The sequence below is a fragment of the Stegodyphus dumicola genome, chromosome 9, assembly GCF_044657685.1.
Source record: "Stegodyphus dumicola isolate Sdum_Otavi_A_Nest chromosome 9, ASM4465768v1".
Lineage (NCBI taxonomy): Eukaryota > Metazoa > Arthropoda > Arachnida > Araneae > Eresidae > Stegodyphus > Stegodyphus dumicola.
Window position 1 is genome coordinate 146114205 of NC_140776.1, and position 25846 is coordinate 146140050.

Consider the following 25846-nt stretch of genomic DNA (forward strand, 5'->3'; position numbering starts at 1 on the left):
ATCTTTGTGATATTCGGACATTCTTTTCTGAGCCCAGTCCTGGAAAGTAGCGTAGATTCTTGTTTGATTTATTCTCCTTCGTGTGCGGGCTCGCCCTTCAGTACCTTCCTCTAGAAGATTTCTTTTTTTTTCCAGTTCGGTCACCCTTGAATACCTTCTTTTTCGCCTCTGCCTGTGGTCTTGGCCGTTTGATGGCAGCTGGTCTTGGCGGAACCGGGAAACTTCTTTCGTGTTCCTGCTTGGACCTCGTTGCTGGCCGTTCAAATTTTCCTTGTAGCTTTTCCTCCGCCGCTGGTGGCCCTTCCGCAGTTCGGCGACATTTGCTGCGGAGAGTCCTGTCGGATGAGTAGATCTTCCGTTTTAGAGCCGGGTTATAGTTGCCGTCATTTCTCCTGGCTCTCTTTGCATACGTCGTCCTTCTCCCTTCTTCACTCTGGGGGTGTTCGTGAGCTCTCTTTTCTGGACGGTGGAACGGCTTCTTTTTCTTGTTACCTTCAATTTTTCCGCGGGGAAACTTTCTTTTCACTTGCTCCTGCCTTTTAATGGCTTGCCCTTGTACTTATCGTTGTTCCACCTCTGGAGCTTGTGCCTGCCGTGTCTGCCGTGCCGGATCCTGCAAAAGATCTTTGAAAATTTGCATTTTATTACGATCATAGTAGGGTTTGATTTGATCAATGTTTGCGGAGTAGGTTTCCCCATTCCTGGCTTTTAACACTACTACAGCGTGAGTTATTTTTTCTATGACATATGGTCCTTCAAATCGTGGAAAAAATTTTGCAGTTTTATCTTCTGGTGCTGAAGAAAGTGAATGCTTAATTTTTAATACTTCATCCCCTACTTTATAAGTTACTCCCCGTCGTTTCAAGTCGTAATACAGCTTTTGTTTTCTCTGTGCTACTTCCGTATTCTTTTTTGCTTCTTTAATTAGTTTTTCTATATCACCCATTTTAAATTCTGGGGCTCTTTGTTGCACATAAAATAATTTATCTAACGGCGTTATAATCTTTCTGCCTAAAAATAACTCAGCAGGAGTTTTGCCCGTTGTATCATGTTTTGCGGTCTTAAGGGCGAAAGCAAATTCATTGACATAGTTATCCCAGCTTTTATGAAAATTTTTAACATAACTACGGATAATTTTCACTATATTTCTATTGACCCGTTCCGCTATATTTGATTGCGGCCGATACGGGACCATTTTTAAATGACGTATGCCCAGTTTTTGGCACATGTCTTCAAATACATTACTTACAAATTGAGGACCATTATCCGATATAACTTTTAGGGGCGCCCCGTATTTTAAAATATATTTATTTAAAATAGAATCAGTAACTAATTTCGCGGAGGCTCGTTTTAAGGGAACAATTTCGGTCCACTTACTAAAATGATCAACCATAACAAGGAGATAGCGACTTTTATTTAACTGACTTTTTGGGAAAGGGCCCAATAAATCGATGCCAATTATTTCATTTGGAAATTCGGATTTAATACTATTTAGAAACCCGGCCGGGCGGAAATTAATATAATTAACTGCTTGACATGTTGAGCAGGACTGGACATACGCCCTTGTTAACTTTTGCAGTTCAGGAAAATAGACTGCCTCGCGTACGCGTTGGATAGTTTTTCGAATACCAGCATGAGAAGCTAAAGGGCTGTCATGGAGCTCCTGCAGGATATTTAATCTGAGACTAGCTGGGATAACAGGTCGAAATTCGTTGTTGGAATTCGTAGTTTTTGTATAAAATAATAGACCATCTATTAGTTCGTAATGGGCCGCCCTATTTTTTATCGCCACAATATCTTGGTGGCTAAAATTTTCAGGATCCTTTAAATACTCATAAATGCTTCCAAACTCAGGATCCTTACCCAGTTCGGTTATTACAGTTTCTCGGGAATTTATTGTACATGTTGTGAGCATTGCCACCTTTACAGTATTACCTTCTTCATCTATTTTAATTCTCGATAGGGCATTTCCTACGATATTTTCCTTTCCGGGGGTATGCTTGATTACCAGATTATATTCTTGTAGCTTGAGTGCCCATCTTATTAACCTTGGCGATAAGTTTTTCCCTGAGTACAATCTAGTTACCGCCGCATGATCAGAGTACACTGTTATTGGCGCCTTTCCAAAATAGACTCGGAACTTTTGCACTGCTAACAGAACTGCAAGTGCCTCTCTCTCGGTCGCGGAATAGTTTCTTTGTGTTTGATTTAAAGTTCGGCTAAAAAATGCCACGGGCTGTTGATTTTGCGATTTTTTCCGCTCCTACCGTATAATCCGAAGCATCCGCTGAAATTTCTAAATTCTCATCATTTTCAGGAAATTTCAACACAGGGGCTTGCGTTAATGCTTGTTTTAATTTTTCGAAAGCACTACTGGCTTCGGCCGTCCACGAGAATCTTGCCTTTTTCCTTTTAAATTTTAACAATGGCTCAGCAATAGCTGCAAAATCTTTTATAAAGGACCTATAATATGAACAAAGTCCTAGAAAAGAAGAGAGCTTCTTTGCCGTGTTTGGAGTCGGATACTTTTGTACACCGATTATTTTTGATTCGTCTGTCTCGATTCCTTTCTGAGATATTTTGTAACCTAAATATTTTAATTCAGGGGCAAAATTTGCACTTTTCGACATTAACTTTTAGACGGCCTCATTTAATAAAGCAAACACCTGTCTTAAATCTTGTACATGTTGGTCGAGATTATCACTAGTAATAATGATATCGTCTAAATAGATAAATGTGGACTTTCCAAGAACAGGCCTTAACACAATGTCCATACATCGCTGAAATGTTGCCGGTGCCCCTGAAAGGCCAAACGGCATACGCAAAAATGCATAAGTGCCAGACTTGGTTATAAAAGCAGTCTTAGGCACGTAATCAGGCCTAACCCCTATTTGAAAATAACCAGTCGTTAAGTCTAAAGTCGTCATATATTTGTGGATGTTATGTTCCTTAGAATTTCTTCAATAATAGGTAACGGATATACCAGATATTTAGTTATGGAGTTTAATTTACGGTATTCAATTGCGAATCTCCACCTTTTTGGATGTGTCAAACGATAGTCATTATTTTTCTTACATAAAACCACCGGGCTAGCATAACTACTTGAGATGGGCGTTATGATCTTTTTACGTAGCATATCGGTGATATGCCATTCTATAATTTTTTCCTTATTCTTATCATAACGGTATGCTTTGTGACGAACTGGCATTGAATCTCCGGTGTCAATACTATGGTTAGTAACCTGAGTAAATCCTGGAATATCACTAAATAACGAAGCAAATTCACTTACCACTTGTCGGATTCTTCGTTGCTCGTCATTAGGCAGGTGGTCAAGATTTAACATCGGCGGTTCAGCCTTTTCTCCACGAACTGGTTTCATCGTCAGCTTAAGGGACGCTTCATTAAAATCCAGCGTTGCTTGTGCCTCTGAAAGAAAATCTATTCCTAAAATAATATGTGCTTGCAGATTCTTTACTATGAAAAACATAACCTTTACTTGTTCGTCCTTGATACGGACATACAGCGGTAATTTACCCATACACTTACATTTTTCTCCTTGCGCCGCTAACACTGTCGTATTATCCGAATTATATATGCGGTATTTCCGAAAATACTTCCTAAAAAAATCTTCTGCCACATAGGAACACTGCGCGCCTGTATTCAGGAGTGCGGTGGCTGGGATATTATTCACCAACACTTCAATCTTCGGAAGAGTCAAATTTTTCACCATTACCGTATTTAACTTGAAGGAAGAGGGGTTTTCGTGGCCTTCGGATTTCCAAACCCTCCCGTCAGCAGAAATCCGTTTTAGTTTAAATTATTTTTCATTTCCGTGCTTTCCTTCTTTTTCCACTGGCCTTGAGACTTTTTTCCTGGATTGCTATTGAACTGTCGACGTTCGCCGGCTGTTTTTGAATGCTCGGGTTTCCTTGCCCACTGATTCGCTTTGCTTCCGTAGCCGTGTGCTTGAGTTTGCTGTAGTCTTGGCGCACCAAATTGGTTTCGCTGTTGATATTGGCGTCTTCTTTCAATGTCCGCCGTTCTTCTACTTTCAAACTGGATTGCTAGCTCAAATAACTTTTCCAGTGTAGTCGGATTTCTTAATTCAATAAAGTCTTGCACTTGGGGCAGTAACCTCGGCAAAATCACTTGAATTATCTCAGGATCCGGACGGTTTCCATACAAGAGTTTGAAGACTTGAATTTTTCTTAAAATAAAGCTTGAGAGATTTTCGATTCTTTGCTGATATATACTAAAACGTTCCGTTTCTAATTTCGCACGATCCCTTACAACAGGGAAGGCTTTTACTAGGGCAGTCTTGAAGTTCTCGTAAGTATAGGTGGGACTTCCTGCTTGACCCAAGAGACTTCTGCCTATACACTTGAACCAGTTAAGCGCTTGGCCCCTCAAAGCGCTGGTAGCTAAGGTAACTTTTTGAAATTCGTGCACGGGGTAGAGCATGAAGTGGTCATCCAATTTTTCCAAAAAACTGGTTACCGGTGAGTTTCCATTAAATGTTGCTTCTGGTTTCATCGAAGCGCGCATGGTCTGGACGATGTAACCAAATCCTTCCAGGGCGGCAGCTGGCATTTCTGGATTCTGAGCCGCTTCTGCAGGCAGCACAGGTTCTCCTTGAAACTCGGCCATGGTTATTCTTCTTCGTTGGGCGCCACTATCAGGTTCAATGTTCCGTCTTACTTTCTTCGGGAACATGCAAGGAACTGACTCGGAACAGAGAGATTACTAAAGCTATGTTCAATAACTGTGAGAAATAGACAGGATACACAAGAAGGGTATACAAAAGCCTTTATTTTTCTCTATTTACAATAATTTCCGTACTTCGGAATACAAAGACCCACTACTTGTGGTCTAAACGTAAGAATATAAAAATATAACTAAACGCTAACTTAACTTTGAAATAATAAACGTGGAAGATTGGCATTATATTAACAGGAAGGCGTATGTAGTACAGAGAACTGTTAACACTACAATACGTTTAAAATTATCAAGAGGATTAAACCTCTGGCCTGGAAGGCAACCAGCAACTGAGTAAAACTTCTAAGGTAAGCGGCCTACTTCGGCTGCTCCTTCCTCTCTCTAGCTGCCCACCAGCGGCCGAGCGGTAAAGACGCTGAACACTGGTAGTTCGGTCCGAGGTTCGAATCCCGCGAACGGGCTGGCTGCATGGGCGTTTTCGTGGTTTTCCCCATGTGTAACGTGTATACGAGCCAGTTTCCCTTAGAAAGTCCTCCACGAAAGGCATCCCTCCTCTTAGGCAGATAGCCCTAGTGTGCTTTGCCATAATTAAATACACCACACCACACCTCTCTCTAGCTTGACAAAAAGCCACAACTTAAATACTTGGCGTTCTCCAGACAAACTTTGCATAAATACGTTAACGCTTATAATTCTGGCCGGAAGTAGAAAATAAGAAGTGATAGTAAAGATTTAAAATAAAATAAACGTTAGTAAAACTTAAGATCCTTACGACACCTGCGGTAAATGCATAATATTCGAGGAATTAAAGTATATAGTTTTTTTTTAATTGAGTTGAGAAGGACTGGAAGTGTTACAATGAATCTAGGGTTTTCTTATTTTAGTGCTTGCATTCTTTTGATTTTGAAAGTGTAAGATTCAGAATACATATTGTGTATGATCTGATTATATCCATTGTTATCATTAAAAGTTATATATGAATAAATTGAATATATTCGTTGTGAATAAGATATATTTATTCTGTTTGATGAGTATTTCTTGTGTAGACAGACATTTAAGAGTGAGCAGTTATTAAATGTGAAATTTAACACACTAAATGTATAAGAATGCAAATTAGTAAAGTTCACTTTAAATAAAATTCTGCATTGACTATTATTATAAAACATCTGTTTCATATAGAGTGCAAAAAAGTTCTTCTATTTACATATATAATTGGTGTAAATATTTTTCTCATATGCATTGATAGCATCTGAGCTAAGATGTTCATCACGTATTTCTTTCTTCCTCTTATTTACCACTTATTAAGTAATATTTCGCATGGATATTTTTGGTAGTATCCATATTTATTTTAATTCTTTCAGCTAGGTAATGAAATCTTCACAATTGCTTATATTTTATCTAACTTTCAATGAAACGTTTCAGAAGCAATCGACGATGCTTTAATTATTTTGTACAGAAAATTGAGTGGCTGAATATTTTCAGCCATCTTTCTTAAGTTTTAAAACACGCGAAAGGTCATGTGACATGAGAGAAATATTACTAGATGCCTATTGGTTCATCCTAGAAGCCACTCTCTCGGTGGCTACACAGATGTGCACTTGTGAAATATGCTGACCGGAAGTGGAAAATAAAAGAGGATAGTAAAGTTTTAAAATAAATTAAACGTTAGTAAAACTTAAAATCCTTACCACCATTAAAAACTAAATTGAATAACATATAAGGAAAACTATAAACAAAGCTAATGAGTTCCCAATGTGATATAAATCTTAGTCAAGTGTTTAATGACACAGATGTTGTTAACGTTTATTGTACTTGTCAAAAAATAAATACATTCAGTTACGAATATTGGCACTACGAATAATTACTTGGTTTGAGAATTTGTATGTAAACAGTTTTCTTTAAGAGTTGAAAAGAATAAGGAAAGAACCTGACGTGTGATAAGCTTTTAATGCGTATCGTGGTTGCAGAGCCATTAGGTTATTTTGAAGCAAGAAACGTGAAAAATGTCCAGTGCCCTTGCCGGGTCTTGAACCCTGGACCTCTCGAATACCCGTTGAAATACCCGTCTAATTACACCATGAAGGCATGAGGGAGAACTACCTTACATATTCCCCTTTTAAAGGGTGACAAAGAATTAGCGGATCCAATCGCTAAATCCTGGTGGTGATGATTTACCGTGCACCACCTTTTAGTTCGGGCGCCACTTGCAAAGTCATTAGGTTTTTTTTGGGGGGGCAATGATTTGTGCGATTGCACTCCCTATGTTCTTAGCTTGGACCCTACTGAGACTGCCAGGAGACTTATCATCTCGTCTGAGGTAAATAATAGCAAAATCAGAAGAAGCTTGAAACACGCATTTTTATTTACACTTTAATTTAACAATAAACGATTTATGATTACAATTTAATCAACGCTGCTTACAGAGTTTCCAAAGGACATAAAACAGATACTTAAAGTTCAAATTATTACCGGAGATAAAAGCCTAACAAGATTTTTCAGTCCTAACTAAAATACGTGAGTGATTTTGGCTAGTAGAAACATAATAATGTCGGATAACTTAAATCTCAGAGTTGGACAAGGGTATATGGATAGACAAAATTCAGGACAGAAGAAGTCGCATGTTAATAGTCAAGAAACTTCAAGAGCTGCTACTCGATATTTTAAGAGACACAATTTTTTATTTACAGCATTTTAGAAATAATGCAAAACATATTTGGGGAAAGAAACTTTTGAAGTAAATTAATGAAAATTTCGATTTTTTTTAGAATTAATGTGGTTGCATGTAAATACATGTAATAACTTTTACTTGTCTTGCTATATTTTCAGGAAAATCGTTTTCTACGATAAACCAATTTGAAACTACCGTGTGATGCAACTAAACATTATTTTTTCAGATAGAAAACCAAGAATTTTCTTCCCGTTTCATTCCCTCATCCTCTGCTTATTGCTTTTGAATGCATTTATCAGAAGTAGTTTAAAATCAAAAGAAAGAATCATGGTTATCTTATAAGGTATTTCTCCCGCCGTCGTAGCGTGCCTTCGTTGTGTGGTGGTTTGGCACGCTGGTATTCCAGAGTTCCGTGTTTCGATTCCCGGCGAAGTTTGCTAATTTTTCATCTTCCCTGCTTCCAAAAAATGCCTAATGTTTCTACAGTGGCGCCCGAACTAAAAAAAAAAGGTGTTGGATGATCATTCTCCTCACCCAGGATTTGGCAATTGGATCCCCTAAAAACCCCAGTAGCCCTTTAAAAGGGGGAGTATATAAAGTATGTCTCCCGCCTTCCTAGCGTGCCTTTGTGCTGTAGTGGTTCTGCACGCTGGGCCGGTATTCCAGAGGTCCGTGGTTCGATTCCCGGCAAAGGCGGTTGCTAATTTTTCATCTTGTTTGCTTCCAAAAAATACCTAATGTCTCTACAATCTTTGCGAGTACAGCAAAGTAAAAGTTCTTCATTTGTGTGAAGAATAAAGCATATATTTCAAAACACAGATCTAGTGATTTTTCTTTACCTTATACACCAGAAAGAGTAAAACAAGTAAAATTTGACAGTGCGAGCTCCAGGAAAATTGTTCTTAGAGAAGGATTTGCTTGATTTTGTCGAAGCATAAGACAGCTATTACCAGAGCGGAGGAAAGTCTTCCTAAAAGACTTTCTAAGGGAAACTGTTTCATATGTTCCCACTTCTAGAAAGGAATATTGTTGTTTAATAAACTGTTAAAATTTTGAAGATCCTTTATAAAAAATATAATTAACAGAAGAACCACTGAGATCAAAACCTACACCTAAATAATTGATTTATATCTTTAGATATGAACTGGATTATGAGTTTAATTTAGTTTTTAATTTAAGGTTGAGGCATTCAAATTCTCAGATCTTTTGAATCTTTAAAAAAATATGAATTTCCAAAACTCGAATCTTTGCACATTTTTTTTCTATCCGAATCTTTCGAAGCCCGAGAAATCGCCGAAAGTTTTTAACTCAAAATTTTGGAAAGATTACTTTTATTAAATTTATTGCTTACTCACTGAAAATGAATGTGATTGTTCAAATTTCAGCGGTTTCTGAATCACTAAATTTACCCCATGAGGCCCCTGAACGGCACACATTTCCAGTGTGGCATCCAATGAAAGTTCCAAAGGTATCCAACGCGAACTTTCCAGTTGTTTGACTGTTGAACATCTATGGTTGCTGAAATCTGGTTGTTGATTTTTGGTTCCTGAAAAAAAAATATTAATGTATTTTAAATAAATGTATTCTTATGTTTAGTTTTCGTTAAAGCTTATTTCCAACTCTACTTTATTTAAAAACTTTTAACATTGAAAAACAGTTTTTTTTTAATCTTCTTAGTTTTATTTTAAGGATTCTGGAGGTCTGGTGTGTCCAAAAAATTCAAACTTCTTTTAGAATTCGAATTTAAATTTGAAGAAATTCAGGATTCGAGCTGTCTTAATTTTTCTTTTCAGTAGAAAATTAAAAATTGTAAGTAATCGAAACACTGTACATAATTACGAATTAGAATTATACATAACCTAAATATCCGCAAAATTTGAGATACATCATCATAATGCCAACATAAATAGATTCATTTAAAACTATTAAAGAAGACAAAAATATTAAAAAGTGAGGGATGAATTCGAAGTGAAATCCCCGTCTCTTCCACATCCACTTTATCATGAAAATGCAGATTAAGGCAAGAAAAATGAAATCAAATTAGCTAAATATCAAAATGGATAGGATAATGAGCTATTCAAAAGACTATTTACATCGACATTCCTTCCAAAAGTTCGTGCAGAAATTTTATTTCAAATGGTAATTTGAATAAAACTTTCATTAGTGATGGACATTCTTGTATATTATGGAAGATTTAATATAAATTATTATACAGTGATGACCAAAATTGTGGACACTTTTGGAAATTTTTATGTTTTTGAAATTTGTATGCTTATAGAAAATGTTACGTTTCACAAAATGCAAACTTGTATATATCATTTTAAAGAGAATTTATTACTGAATTCAATACAAAACACAAAATTCAATTATTTGCAATACAAAAAAGTTAACGATAATAGTTATCGATATACATTAGATAGTGATGATTGCAGTGAGTTGTCAGTACTTAGTAGGGTACCCTTTATTTTTGATTACAGCTTCTCATCGACGTTTCATTGAGCTGAGAAGAGTTTTAAGCTCTTCTTTCGTTATTACATGATGCCAGGAAACAATTATAGCCTCAATTAGTTCCCTTTTATTTGATGGGCGCCTCATTCGGACAAGAGTTTTCAAACGGTGCCACAAATTTTCGATAGGATTGAGGTCAGGACTGTTTCCTGGCCATGACAACAAGTTAATGCTCTTTGTACGAAACCCCTCTTTCGATATTTTGGCCGTGTGGCAAGGAGCAGAATCCTGCTGAAAAATAAACGAAGCATTGTTGGGAAAGAGATCTCTGATGGAAGGTAGAAGTTTCGGTTCTAGAATAGTGCCAATGTATTTTCTGGCATTCAGTGTCCCATCGATGACATGAAGGCGACCAATACCATCTGCTGACATGCATGACCAAATCGTAACCCTAACTGGGTTCTTCACAGTTGCTTGAATGCAGTCAGGATCTCTTCTCCTATTCTACGTCTTACATATTTTCGCCCATCACTACCGAATAACGATATCTTAGTTTCATCACTCCATATAACTTATGACCACTGATCTGTCCAATTAATGTGTTCCTTTGCCCACTGTACTCTTTTTTTCGTTCCTGAAAGTTAAGATAAGGCTTTTTTCATGGAATTCTACCTCTCAGTCCAACATCTGTTAATCTCCTGATTGTTCTTAAACTGACGGAAACAAATGCATCATTCAGATCACTTCTGATGGCCACTGATGACATTTTTCTATCTTGGAGACATAGTCTTTTTATTCTTCTGTCATCAATAGATGTGGTGCATCTTTTTCGGCCTTTTCCTTCTTTGTTTTTTATTGAATTTGTATCCTGATATCGTAAACAAAACTTTCGGATTCCAGATGTAGTCACTGAACCACCCACCTGTCTTGCAATTTCAGCATAGGAATGACCACTTTCTCGTAACACAATAATATTACATCTCTTTCTAGGTGTCCAATCTACTCTTTTATTTGATGTCATTGCTTCTTTACTAAATATTAAAAATTTTTACAAAAATTCCTACTTGTAATTGCAATGTATAAGATCAAGTGTTAACATGATGTCAGCTTTTACTGGCAGTTACTAACATTTGATTGGTTCTCAGAACAAGAACAATGATTGGCCAGAAAAGCTAGACATTACAAACCACTTCATAACTGTGTTTTTTATTTATTTTAAAGTACATACAACTTTTTGTATTGCAAATAATTGTATTTTGTGTTTTGTATTGAATTCAGTAATAAATTCGCTTTAAAATGATATATGCAATTTTGCATTTTGCGAAACGCAACATTTTCTATAAGCATACAAAGTTCAAAAACATAAAAATTTCCAAAAGTGTCCACAATTTTGGCCACCACTGTTAATGTCGTGTCGTGGATAGTATGCCGTTGTTACTAATATTTCTTCGGAATCCGCTCTATTTCAAAACATGTGGAAGGACTATTAATTAATGATCCTATAAAATATTTAAGTGTCGACTAAACAGGAAAAGGAATGTCAAATATAAGAAAATATTTTGAATTTTGCCTACTCTTAAGTTGGTTTATTTTATTATAGCAAAACGCACTAGGGCTATCTGTCTGAGAAGAAGGATTCCCTCGTGGTGGCTTGCTAAAGGAAATGGAGCGTCACTTAAGGGAAAAACCACGAGAACAAAAATCTATGCAGCTAGCCCGTTCATCTGTAATCTAACAGAGCTTGAAGTACCATTGGTCAGTTTCACTACTTTACCGCCACTAGTGGGCCTATAAAGTAGTTGAAGAACGAAAGATTCTACTGTATTTATACCACTTGCATTCGACCGATACTTTGTTATGCTGCCCCTGCTTGGAACACGGTCACTAAGGCTCAACTGCATCAATTACAAGTAGTACAAAACAAATTTCTGCGCATTATTACTGATTCACACTATCTTATCCGCAATGAACTTTTGCATAGAGACTTCTCAAGTTTTGAGACGATTCCAAATTACATCAGAAGATCTAATGAAAAATTCTTCAACAAAGCTGTGCAATGTGACTTTGTTAATTACTCCCAAGTCTTTAATTATGAAATTCTCTTCGAAGATAAAAGCCTCAAGCCACTTGCAGCTCACACCTTCATGGAAGGAAACGACAACTTTTTCACTTCGCTCCTCAATTGGTAGCTGTTTATACTTCCATTGCATCTGATTTTTGATTGAAGTTCTTCTGTAGCTTGAATATTGTTCTTGGAGATAGACAAAACTAATGTTGTGAGATTTTTCGCATAGTGGTGAAATAGTAGTGTTGTAAGTAGGTAGCTTAGGTTGTTGTTGAGTTGCTGTAATGTATTGCGTTGAATAGTTGCATTAAATTGTGTTGTATAGTTGTATTGTGTTGTGTTTATCACTATTGATTGAGGTTGTTTAGTTGTATTTGAATTTTTTATTGGAATCATTGCTCTAGTATATCTTCTCATATTGTTGTCATTGATTTGCATTGTCTTGGGTCCTCCTTGAAAGCTATGATCGCTCCTCACGTTTTGCGAACTTGCCCGATTGGATTGTCTTGCTCCTTTTGGTACTTCTCTTCTTCCTCTTTTTTCCGTTTTCTCATCTGAGATTTTCTCCACGTCCGGATTTCTTTATCTCAAGTGTCCTTGGGCTTTAATTCTGGAACCGGCAACATTGCTCTTCGCAATAGCTCGGTCAGTTATAGAGTCTAAGATTCTACTGCTTGTTCATAATGAAAATATGTTTGTTTTCTATATTTCCATTTTTTCCTGAAGTAGTTTTTGTAAATCATATTATATCTTCCTGTATAAGCCTGTTTGGTGATCAACTAGCTGGATTTCAGATTTGACGGCGGTTCCTAAAATTTTCGAATCGATATAGCATATCCTGTAAAAAAAATCTTATATTAAATGCTCTTAACACTCAATGGTGAGACGAGTAGTATACATCAGAAAATTATAGCTGAAGGTTTGAAACAAAAGCGAGTATCCTCTTGAGGGCGAAATAGAGGGAACCTCTTGAGGGACGTTTTGAAGTAATAAGTGTTTCAAACTCACTCTGAGAACTTTGAGGTGTCTGAAGTACTATGTTTTTAGAACATGAAACATCGAATTTCAAAATTGAAAGTTCAAGCGACACGAACAATCTAAGGTGAAATAAGTTATATATCCGCCTAGGATAGATTTCTTGTGGCTGGCGCGTCTAAAACTATTTCAGATGTTAACTGAATTTGCATACGGAGATCAAACTGTAATTCTTTTAAATTTTGAAATTTTAATATTTTTAAATTTTTGAAATTCAGTGCAATATCTAATTATTGCTTACCTATGGGATAAGAGGAAAATACCGTTAATGAAGGAAAACAACTGAACCCGGAAACTATTACATGTAGTAAATTAGTTACATAATAGAAATAAAAGACATTTATTCCTTCACACATAAATGCACTACATTAAAAAGTAGTTCCTAAATAATAGGTTTGCTTCTTTTCGTAATTTCTTTCATTTCAAAATCTGTTCTTTCGAGATTTAAAGTAATTTCATCTTCCATCTCACTTTCATTTTTTTTTTCATTTTCAGCGTAAAGAAACTCTTTAAATTTATGTAAAACTTGTTTAAACTCGGTAGCTTCACTGAGTCATTTTATCCTTATCTTCTTTTCCAAAATGCTTGCAAATGAATATCTGAAATTAACCCTGAAATTCTTGAAATCTTATAGCAATAAACTCACGTAAACGTAAAAAAAAATAACATTTGTTAATATTGAGAGTTAAGGGCCCTATGTGGAGCGTTACCACATCACTATGCTGCCAGATTTATAATCTAAACAGAGTGTAATATAAATGAAAAACAGAGTATATTCTTATAAATGAAAAACAGAGAATATTCTTCTCATAAAATTTTTCCCAACAATCGGTACGGGAAATATATCGTTCTAAAATGTCGATTAAAGCAGTAAAACGGTTTCGCGGAAAATGGCGGAAGTAGGAATAAATACTATTATTTACAGAAGGCTTCATTCGGAAATAAACATGGCGAACGATACTGTGGGAATGATAAATCGAGTCTTTGTTGCATATGTTTTAGGCCTTTTGGAACTTTATTGGTTGTTCTTGGACGAGTTAGACTATAATCTTAAGTTTTCAGATTGCATTTTTAATTATTATCTTTATTTATTTTTAAATAGTTAATTTGTGGTTATTTTATTTTTATAGTACATAATTATTTATTTTATTTGTTATAGAATTTTTGTCGTCTCTGTTCATCGGCAGAAATCTTCTGCACAGCTATATAGTTCGTCTTTTCTGCTCAGCGCAATCCTGCACGGAAGAAATGCAAATTTCTCTTTCTAACACCAGTAAATAATAAATAAAAATAAACTAAATTATTTTTTAATAAAAATTTCTTGTGAATGAAAGTGAGCTATTAAAATTCACGGCACGATAAGCTTTTTACGTCAAAATCTGATTAAAATTCTGTTTTACTGGATATCGACGGAAGATTCAAACGAATTCTCTTTATTATAAACAATCATACTTTCACTAGAATCTGCATTCGCTGCTAGTTCAATTCATGGGGGGGAAAAGACGAGCCTAAAAATTCCAAAGTAGTACATTTTACTATATGCGTAAAAGCATTAAAATAAAAGGAAATTGATCCTATGTTTTTAAATTGCAATATTTATAATCAGAATTTAAACTTTTATTTTAAATTCTAAAGATTCTAATTCAAATTAAAAACTTAAAACCATTTTTTACAAATTTATAATTGAAAATTTTAATTTAATATAGCATTATCTAAAGCATATATAGAGAGGAAAACCTCGCTATGACGACTATCGTTGATTCGCTTTGATCTGCTGCAGCGGTGGTTGTCTTGGAGACCATGACTATTAGTGATGTTATTTAACTATGTTTTTTATTATAAATACTGGTGACAATCAGAGATGGTCGTCTGCGGGGAGTCATAGCCAAGAAAGTTTCACCGTAAAGAGTATATTTGAGAAAAGCATAAAAAATTACAGAATTCTGTAGAAAATTTGATATAGAGTTTATATATGAATAAAGAAAATCCTAATTATATATATATGTTTCATAAGAATAAATTGAATTTAAATAAAAAAATTAAATTTAAATACAAATTTAATATAAACTAAAGAAGAAGTTTGTGGTCAAGAATTTTGCACATTAGAATATTCTTTTTACCTTATATATATGTATATATATGTGTGTGTTATTTTATAATGTTATATATTAATATAGCATGGTTCGCGCATTAATAGGATGTAAGTATATGATAAAACCTATCATAACGTGATGTGCAGTTGAGAAGTGCGGCATTTTTTTCCAAACTCTGGAAAGTGCTTGAAGGAGGTGCTTCAGGGCAGGGCGCGGTCAAGCGGAACAATTATTGATAACCCATTGATCAAGAACGCCTAGGTGGTGCCTGACCTGCTCGCAAAGAAAGCTGGAAGGCAAGGAAAAAAAAAGACCTGAAACTGTATACCACACGCTATTTTTTTTCTTTATTTAGTTAGGGTGGTATTTTCTCTTTCAGTAGAATCATTTGAATTTGTTTTGACTTTCAAAACTTTTTTTTTATTTATTTTGCTCAACATACAAACTTGTTTATTTATTTATTCTGCTCAACTAGTATAAATACGATCAGATCGCTTTCGATTTCACATTCATTCCTCCAGTCGATTCTAGTGCGTTGGGAATAATTCAACAACACTTATAGCCATGATCGCAAAGGTACGTTGAGCTTCTTTGGATAATTCTTTGATCTAGGACTTCTATGGAAGAAATACATTAACGCGGAAAGCGTTTCTGAAGAAAGAGTTTATTGCTTCTTAAGATTTGATATGCTTTCATGATATATGAAGGTTTTACCCTATTATTTTATGGTTTTTTACTTAAAATATAAACCTAAAAGTTTAGAAATTATCACCCTCATACTAAAAATTGACAAAAGAGGTACAGTAATCTGTTTACTGAAGAGTTCGTTGAGTTTTTCCTGGACAGTAAATCTAACGTACGGTTTTTTTGTAGAATATTGCTTTCTTTCTGTAATACGAGTACGCAATAGCAGTGAAGCCAAACAGGAAAAATGCATTATTAAAAATTGAAAGCATTTTCTTTCTGAATCTAGGTACTTCGAAATTTAATTCCGTATGAAAATTACAGTTACTTATATACCAGAAGTTAGTTTTCTGCAATGATTATTCCTTAACCTAATTTTATCTTTTATCATGTTGCTGTTGAAAGTTTTTTAATCTTCACTATTTTAATATAGGAAACATTATTATGCTTTCTACAGCTCAATAAACAGTTAATTTCTGTTATCCCCTTTTTAAAATTTAAGCACATTTATAACATTATTTGACGCTTTATTTAAAACTCATTCTTTCAAATGTTTGCAGTTTTATTACATATTATTTTTTATTTTCGAACGAGTCTGTGAATTTTACCTCAGTTGTAGCAAGCATGTCATTTCTTTTGCTTTATTTCTTTAATTAAGGAGAGAGTCCCTTTTTTAAGATAGCCATAATGAAATTTAAGTGATAAAAGTTTGAAGCATATTGCGAGAAATTTATTTTCTTCAGCACTTCTTCAAGCCAAATTTGAATTATTTAATTTTTTTTTTTTTTTTTTTTTTTTTTTTTTGTAATTTAAAATAAATTTTTATAAGCTAAGAATATTCTTGACTACTTAAACTACAGAGTGTTTGAGCACCTGAATGAAGATCTTGTTTTTGGAAGTCTTCATGTCTTCATGTTATAATTTAGCGTACGAAATTTTATTATATGACTTGCACTTTACTTTGCTTTTTGTTTTCTTGCAGGTTATCCTTGTTGCAGCTCTTGCTGCTGTGTCTCTCGCCCAGCACTATGGAGCACCAGCTCATGGTTACGATCAACCAGAGCATTACCCAGTAAGTAACAGTAATATTTATATTTTTGTACATTAAAAACAAAGTTGTTAATATTGGTTTCTTATAAAATAATAGATGAAATGTGCGAAAATACGGCAGAAACAAAAAATAATAGTTTTTTCTTACTGTACAATATGTAGCTGTCAATATTTTTCAGACTTTCAGTTAAACTATTATTATTTATGTCGAACTTTCCCGTTTAAACGTAATCAGCTTTACAAATCCACAGACAAAACAATGAACCGTATAAAGATAAAAGGTATTTCTAACCGATCTAAAGTAACACAAACAAAATTGTAAAATTTAAGTTGACAGTAAAACTACTTTAAGTAACTGCAAAACTGAAAATACAACAATTACTATTGATAATTAATAAGTTCTCTAAATGTTAAAATATGGTTATTTAATTTTCACCTTTAACTAAAAATACTTTTGGTGAATTTTACTTAACGTTAATTTATATTACGAGCATTTATGTTTTCTGGAAAGAATAACTACATTTAGAAAAAGAAGAATGAGCAGGAAAAAACAAGTAAATAATTAATTGTTAATTCAAAATAAATCTGCGCCTTACAATTGATTCTCAAATTATACTACATAAAGTATTATACTATATAAAGTATACAGAAGTTAATTCTAAAACTTGTCTTATTTATGAAATATTTCGAATGACATGGATATTTATGCTCATTTAAATATAATAGTTTAAAGTATAATCTAAAATGCGTAGCTGCTTCATACCACTTTAGATCAGTCAAACCAATAATATGATATTCTTGACTTTTGAAATTACATGCGAATTATTTTGATAGAATAAATGCGTTTCATTTTACGATATGGATTATAAATTTAAACTTTAAACTTAATTTCAGTGAAAGATTTTTTTTAATTAAAGAAATATAAAATTTTGAAGTATTATGTTTTAATTTAGTTTATTTTACCGTCTGAAAAATAATTGATAATTGATGAAAATACACAGAAGAGTCATCTTTTTTATTTCCTTGTACGAAGTAAAGAAAGTATTATAATCGCGAAAAATTTCAGGCGTCATATTACAACGAAATTATCCATTTTGACTGCTTTCGGATCCATTTGAACGTTGTTTTTGCGTGACATCTGTACGTACGGACAGAACAAAGGACTTTTTTTTCCTAAAACGGATTGTAAAATGAATTTAAATGGATTTAGAAAAGACTTTTTTTCGTGACGTCTGTACGTACGTACGTATGCATGTATGTACGTATATCGCATTGCTCAAAACCGAGTACCTCCAGGACGTTAAAATTTTGTATATGGGACTACTATAACATAGAGTTCTGCACCTTGCGTTTTGGTTGCAATCAGAAGCATCAAAAGCATGTAAATATATATATATATATATGTGTGTGTGTGTATCTACTCTGTTGCCCGGTTCAGTGAGCTAGGTTTTTTTTATTATTATATGTTGTTAAACTGAGCATTTTGTGCTTTAAAAGTGATTGAATTTTGTTATTCTTATGTTCCGGTTAAGGTTTTTATGTCTTTAGTTCACGTATATGCAATAAATGTAGAATTATCAACAATATAAAAGTTGCTTAAGTTCTACTAAGCCTAATGAAGCCGAAATTTGTTTTACATTTGAAACTCTTAGTAGGATAGTTAACGGAGTCATTTTGTGCACCAACTTCAGAGTCTTTTTGCGGAGTGGAACCAAAATTAAACTTTCAAATTTGTGCCCACAAAAAATCTGTCTTCTTGCCCGTTGGCTTAATTGCTTATTTTCGCCTAGAAACTCTAATTTTAATTGTAAAAATGTTTTTTAACTGATTTGAACTGTATTTGGCGTTTTATGTTTCTTTTTTCTTTGTATTTTAAAAATTTAATGAATATATTTTCATTTTTTATGTATTTTTGCTTTGCCGCGGAGTGAGAACTGAATTAATTGAATGAGAAATCTCTCTCTAATGAAATTCGAGGAAATAAGTTTAAATGAAATTAAGAATAACATATTTATGTAATAGCTTATCAGTGCTAAATGTAAGTTTTTATAATTTGTCTGTTATCTTAAAGTAACATTTTTACATTCAAAATATAGTTTATTTTAGTAATAACTTATTGATGCTCTTTAAAAGTTGTAATTATTACTAAAATGAAGCAAAATTACTATATAAATAAACTAAAAAGAACCTTCAGAAGAATAATTTTAAAAAGAATAATTATTTATTAAACCAAAAGAAAGGAATTTAAAAATAACAAAAACGTTTCCCTGCAAAGTCAATACAAATATGCTCTGTTTAAAAGTTACATTTAGCTGCAATAATATTCTAGATGTGCGAAGAATTCGCTGATACAAAAACAAGAGCTTTAACATCTTTAAATAATGTTACATTTTAAATTTTGAAATAAACATGAATAGAAACAAGCAATAAAAATACTACATGAACGTCTGTAATCACTGTTTGCTTTTGAACTGTAAAATTAGCTGCGTAGGGTTCACTGGTAAGAATAAAGCATACAATACCTCTAAAAGTTTGAAGCTCCGCTTTCGATAATTTCTTTTTTATTCACTAATGTAAACAGATGTTAAAAACTAGGCCATTCTTTTCAAAGAAGCATATTATTCTAAATAAAAGTGTACGATAACAAACAAATGTGAGCTATCCTCTTCTGTCTCTATCTTATTAGGGCAATGTATAAATAAAAGCACCCACGCACTTTCAAAAAAAGTTATAGATAGTTTTGTCTGACAAATTTTCCTTCAGTCAAGTTTATGTAAAATAATACTTACATTTGCTTCTAATGTACGAATTAGTCAGCAAAGAATAAAAGTCAAAGAATAATTACCATCTTAATTTACCTTTTTCCAGCCCCAACCCTATGATTTTGGATATGAAACCAACGATGATTACGGCACCGTCACCTTCCGCAAGGAAAGCGGAGATGGACACGGAAGAGTACAAGGCAGCTACGGATACAAAGTAAGTTTATTTTTTCCCATGTTTTAAAAGAAAGAGAATCATGAACAAGTATAATTTCGTAACTTCATATCTCCATCAGATGCATATACTCATAGACCCATCCTCAACCTTAAAATATGTAAATATCTGACGCAAATTTAACATCTCATAGAACCTTATCTGATACATACATCATTCATTTTTTAAGTCCCTTTTTCATATACTTCGTATGTTTTGAAATAAGTGCTTTATTAAACGTCCATGTTTTGTACTTTAAGTTGTTTCACTCATAACATAAACTGCGAATGTTTGAGCATTGTTTACAAGAACTGAAGCATTTTCTCAGACACTGAATGGGAAATTTAATGCAGCTGGAGGCGTGTGCAGTCATGTGTTAAAACCGATATTTGTCCACAGTGGATAAGTATTTCTGTCAAAAAACAATAAATCTGCTTAGCGGTTTTGATTTACTAGGGCATAACTATAAGCTTCAACGTGATCGCATAAAGGTTTTCTCAGAATTACTTTATTGTTATTTTGAAAACAAATTCGTTAACAGTTTCGAATAAAAAAATTTCCTATCTTTATTTCGAATTGTACATACGTAGCAAAGTAGCAAAACGGTTGATGGCATACACTGTAAGATTCCCCCCTACTTACCGCTTGCGTTCGTGATAAAGTTCAAAAGCACATCCAGTTAGAGGTCCCGAGTTCGAATCTCTGCGACGGAAGTGCGGATTTCTTCGGTTTCCTAGCCTTAAAAAAATTCTAAAAGTTTGTACAAGTGTTGCCCAAAACTAAAAATTTGGTGGACGATTATTCGTCACCACCGGTATTTGGCGGCTCAGTCCTCTCCTATCCAGTCGCTCTTTAAAGTGGGGGAGAATGTAAGGCTTTTCTATCTTCCTTTTGCGTGTCTTTGCGGTACAACTGCAAAAAACGTCCGGTTAGAAATCGGAAGGTCCGGAATTCAAGTCCGGGCGAGGACAAGGCACATTTTTTATGTCTCTTGCTCCAAAACAAAAGGCCTAATAGTTTCTACAACATCAGCGTATATGCTTTAAGAATTGTCTTATTTTTTGTTTTGTAAATTTCATACTTTCATACAATTTATTGAAATATAATTTTTTTAAATTTCCCTGCAGAAAAATAATTTTAATTTTCGGATGATTACAAAGAAGAAGAATGAACTTAACGATTTAGGTTAAATTACTCTGTACTTCAGTATTTTCCCATACAGGCCTGAAAACATCAAAATACATTTTCCTGCGCTTCACTTTAAAAAAGTTTGTTTTAAAAACATTTCATGACCAAATTTTGGTGAATTACACACAACTTAGAAATTTAGCATTTGACTTTTATAAGATGTTTAGATATGAAAAAAAGAACTAAATGTTATATTTTAAGGATTCTAAACACACAAGAACCTAAATTTTAATTCTTTCTTGTTATTTGGCTTATTTTGGAAGCACAAACTAATTCCGAGCCCCTAGCCGACGTAACACGAATGAGCGTTCAGTCTGAAATTATCTAATAAATACTTAAAAAGGTTTAAACAAATCTTTTGTTTAACAGAATTTAGAACATAAATGCATTTCTTGGTGGTGGACATTTTAGAACATAAATGCATAGTGGAATCATCCACTATTTGTGGAGATGTATCTAAAGTTACAGTGAAATTCAATTTTAAAACGCATGCTAGTAGTCAACGACTACATGATTAAATTTAAATCTAAGCTGGAGCAAAACCTCTAACCTGCATAACAATTCAAATCATAGGCAGCAATCACACAAAGCCGAATAATTACAAACTTATCAGAGCTGGCCAGAATTAAATAACTCGGTCTCGAGAAGCAGAAATATGCTCTGTATTTTTCTCATAAGCGGTATCAAATAAAGACATATTTGAGTTATTATCAATATGTTTAATTCATGCGAAGCGCTAATATTAATGAAAGCTTACAATAACGAAAGTCTTGGAGCCGGGTCTAGTTAAAGATCTTATTTTTTGTACAATGGCAACAGTTGCAAGGGCTAGGATATGATATATCTATGGAGGCGAACGTAGAGACTTAAAAACTTCTCAAAGACTCCATTAAAACGTTTATTAGATCTATAACGAACCAATTCAACATGGATCAGAAATAACTCGCTGCAGATTAATTTTGATTTAAAGGAATTACATGACAGTGATAACACGTTACGATATTTTTCGCTTCATGTGCATATTTATTACTTTTTTATTTAAATATACGCAGAGGCACAGGTACAGATAACAGTATGAGGGACGCCAGAAATGTGCTATATACCATAGGTCATCTTTCCATACCAACTAACCTAAAAAAGAGGGGAGAGAAAAAACAATTGAGAGCTTTTATAAGATTTTACAAAAGGTTTGAGTTCCTCCGAGGATATGAGTATCTGAAGCTTTCCGAAGGATCTGCTACGGTACGTCGTGTAGACAGTATTTCGCAAGTTTATTTTCAGCTCAAAATAAATTCTGTTGCTAGCATTACAAAACCAGTTGCTTTAACACGTGTTTAATCATGGCTTCATTTGAGATAGTTATGCAACCAACTTTGCAATTACTGCGTAAAAAACACGAGACAAAAATAAAAGCAGTGTCATTAATGTAGTATTATTTGTCATTTTAGGATCTCCACGGTATTGAACGAGTAGTACAGTACGTCGCCGATGAGCACGGTTACAGAGCTGAAGTCAAGACTAACGAACCTGGAACTGAAAGCCAGCAACCAGCTGATGTTGTCCTCCACGCCAACCCAGTCGTTGTCGATGAGCCTAAACACGGATATGGAGCCCCTGCCCATGGAGGATACTCTGCACCCCTCCCCCGTTACGCTGCTCCCCATGCTCCCGTCTACTCCGCACCCCGACTTGCCGCCCCTGCTCACCCTAGATATTAGAAGCATGCTTCTCTTCTACCTTTCCTTTTCTATTCTGGTAAGTTAGAAATTTGTTTACTTTCTTTTTTAAGAACGATCCATTTAAATAGGGTCAGGAAGCAACAACTGACTTCACTGCTTTCATCAGCATGAAAAGGAGTTGATAGCAAGTGCAATGACCTGAATCGACATTGAAATTCAGCGCACGTTTTCTCGAATCTCCAAAGTATATTCAAAGTGAAAGTTGAATGTTATTGAATAACTTTTCTCGCATGTTTGGTGCTACAGGCGATGCTAAATCGAGGAAAGAGATATGCGTTAAGCACATCTTCCCGAACTAATTGGATTAAATATAAACAAATAACTTTAGGTGAAATCTTTTAACACGCTCTTTTATTTGTTTTCTGTTTTGAATTCTTGATGGTATAATCTCTTTTAAAAAACTGAGATTTTCTTCAAATGCTACCTTTCTAAATATTCGTTCTATTCGAACTAGAAACAGTAGAACAAATCTAACGCGCATATTTTGCAGTATGGAGGTATTGTGATAAATTAAGTAAACATTAGCTTCGACTTTTCCAGATTTTACAAAAAAGAAGCTTAATAAAGAGGATTTTAATAATTTTAGAAATATATGATTGAGAATTTGGTTTTATAAATATTAAATGAAAATTAAGAACCAAATTAAGCTGTTGAAATGTAACTTTACTGAGCATTTTGAGAAGAAACTTTATAAGTTGAACTGAACGAAAAAGAGAATACAGAGAGAACAAACTTATAGAGAATGACATTTTTCCCACTGCCTCAATTATTTTAAAATATACGGGAATGATGTGCTGTAATTTAGTAATCTTTTGTTTAGAGAAAGCTTACAATTTTCTATCATTAATAGTCATATTGATAATTTAATAGACTAAAAGTGCTTACGAGCGTTGTGAAATACGAGAAGGTTTCAATAATAGGTATGCAAAAAAATGAAAGTTTCTCAAAAATGCTGCAACTAATTTAATTTATGAGTTATTCTTTTGAAATAAAGTTCAATTACGAGGTAATCTAAGGAGAGCTAAAAGGTAATTAAGATGCTTACGATTTATGTGGCTGGTTAAATTGTTTTGTTTAGAAGTCTCAAAAACTACTTAATAAATACATATACATCTTAAGTACACAATAAAAATTCTAATTCATTTCCTTATGAGAAAAATTTCTGAAGAGTGCTATAAAAATGAAAACTTTATGAAAAACCAATTTAAATCCAACTATCAAAATAGATAGAAAAGAATTGTGCGATTTTTTCCACGTTTTCATCAGTAAAACATGCAGTTCATTCTAGAACGTTGTCATTGTCTCTCATATTTAAAATAAAACAACCTTTTGATTGAAAGATACTGAAAAATGTTATAGGCTTTATTATTATTCACATTAGCATTAATATCTTTAATAAAATACTAAATGTCGAAAGGTGCTGCAAAACGTGATACATTTTATTAAACATTAATGTAACAAATAATTTAAATATTTCTTCGCAAAATTTCCAGATCTCTTGAATTCTTGAATTATATAACATCTGTCTGCCATCTGATAATGTTTGTTTACTCCTTCATCTTCTCCCAAATTTAGGGCTTAGTTGAGTTAATAATAATTATTTTGGTTTATTTAATGTGTAATTATGATACATATATCAAAGCCTAAAAATTATTTCTAATCCGAGTAAGAGTTTAATGGCTTGAAATTACATGCAAGTGAATGGAACTCGAACACTCTAGTATTTCAAGTGCAACTGTTATCCAGTACTTCAAGAATTATACTTAATATAAAAATCAAACATGTGACACTTTAAAAAATACACGTTATATGACTACAGTTTGAATTCTTTGAGGAACTGTACGGTAACATATCGTTTACAGTGTTTTCAAGTTGAGATCATTATAATTGTGAAGATTCTGGAAGAGGGCAGAGACATTATCACTACTTTAGAAAAAATAAAGTATGTAAGTTTCATAAGATATTTATAAAACAAAACAAAATTCGAACTTCGAATATCAGGTGGGATAATTTATTTGAATATCGCAATATCTGACAGTTAAACTTGTTGATTTGCCTAAGAAAGTTGTCCGCACAATGCACAAATACTTTTTTCGTCTCCTTTCCTTGTCGAAAGTAATTAAGAATGAAAATAAGTACATATACATAATCTTGTGTCTTGTGCAAACAGATACTGTTTTAGGGAGCTTATGTTTTCCGCTAAAGCCGAATGAGTGTATTGAGCTAAATTAGAAAACCCTTTAAGTTGTATGAATAAATGTATTATACAGAAGCCTGGAAAAATTCCGAATTTCAAACTGACTATAAAAAATTATTTCAAATAACTTTTAAAAGGTTGGGATTTTATTTATTTCCAATTCATCTTGTGAAGGCTATTAAAAGAGTAAATAAATCCACTGGTTTAGGCAGGAATATTCAATTAATTTATTGGAGACTGCTAGAAGTGGAACAATAGTTTAAACCTTCCTCATTTAAATATTACGTTTTGGATGTTATATATCTTCAGAATACATAATAAAAGATTAAAAATCTTCAAGTTATCAATTTTTCATTTATAACGATTTGTGTAAGATATTCTCAGAAGTAACACTCATGAATTAAAATATTTCAGCACTGTCAATTTATCTAATGATTTATTTTCATTTTATTTCAGCCTTCGTTGTGAGCATCTTTTCACTCCAATATTTTCCGATTTCTTCTTGACAATTCTCCTACAGAAGGATTAGTCGACTAGAGCTTCTATCTGCTGGAAATGTGTACCTGCCTCACTAGCGTGAGAATTTCTTTTTTTCCAGTGGATGTTTCCTTGGTAATTCTGAGCTATCCAACGAAAAACTTTTCTTATTTATATTTATAAATTTTCTGTTTCCTCAACAATGTTTCTCTCCTGTTTGTTTTATTTATTGAATAAAATGTATAATAACCAGCTATTTTGTTATGTTTAAGCATAAATAAAAGTTGTTTTTACATAAACGGCTCGTAGTTTCTCTTAGTAATTACACTTCCATATAATGAGGAGAAAATTTTAGTTAGGCGCAGTCTTACTCTGGAATACAAAATAGGATTCTTTACCAAGTTGTATTATTCAAGTTTCAAAATGTACAATATGAAGAGTTTGAATTTATCATTAGGAAAAATCATGTACGCCGCACGTCTGTATAGGTTTAGGAATAATATGTTTTAT

General features: G+C 33.6%; 1 protein-coding gene across 1 annotated transcript; it reads left to right on the forward strand.

Moving 5' to 3' along the window:
* The first annotated feature begins 15532 nt into the window (after positions 1 to 15532).
* Positions 15533 to 25635, forward strand: LOC146995502 (cuticle protein 10.9-like). Its single transcript, XM_085824212.1, has 5 exons — positions 15533 to 15601; positions 16692 to 16781; positions 19628 to 19738; positions 22372 to 22678; positions 25316 to 25635. Exons 1-4 carry the CDS (start codon positions 15590 to 15592, stop codon positions 22639 to 22641), a joined length of 483 nt encoding a protein of 160 aa, XP_085680338.1. The 5' UTR covers positions 15533 to 15589; the 3' UTR covers positions 22642 to 22678; positions 25316 to 25635.
* Positions 25636 to 25846: the final 211 nt, after the last annotated feature.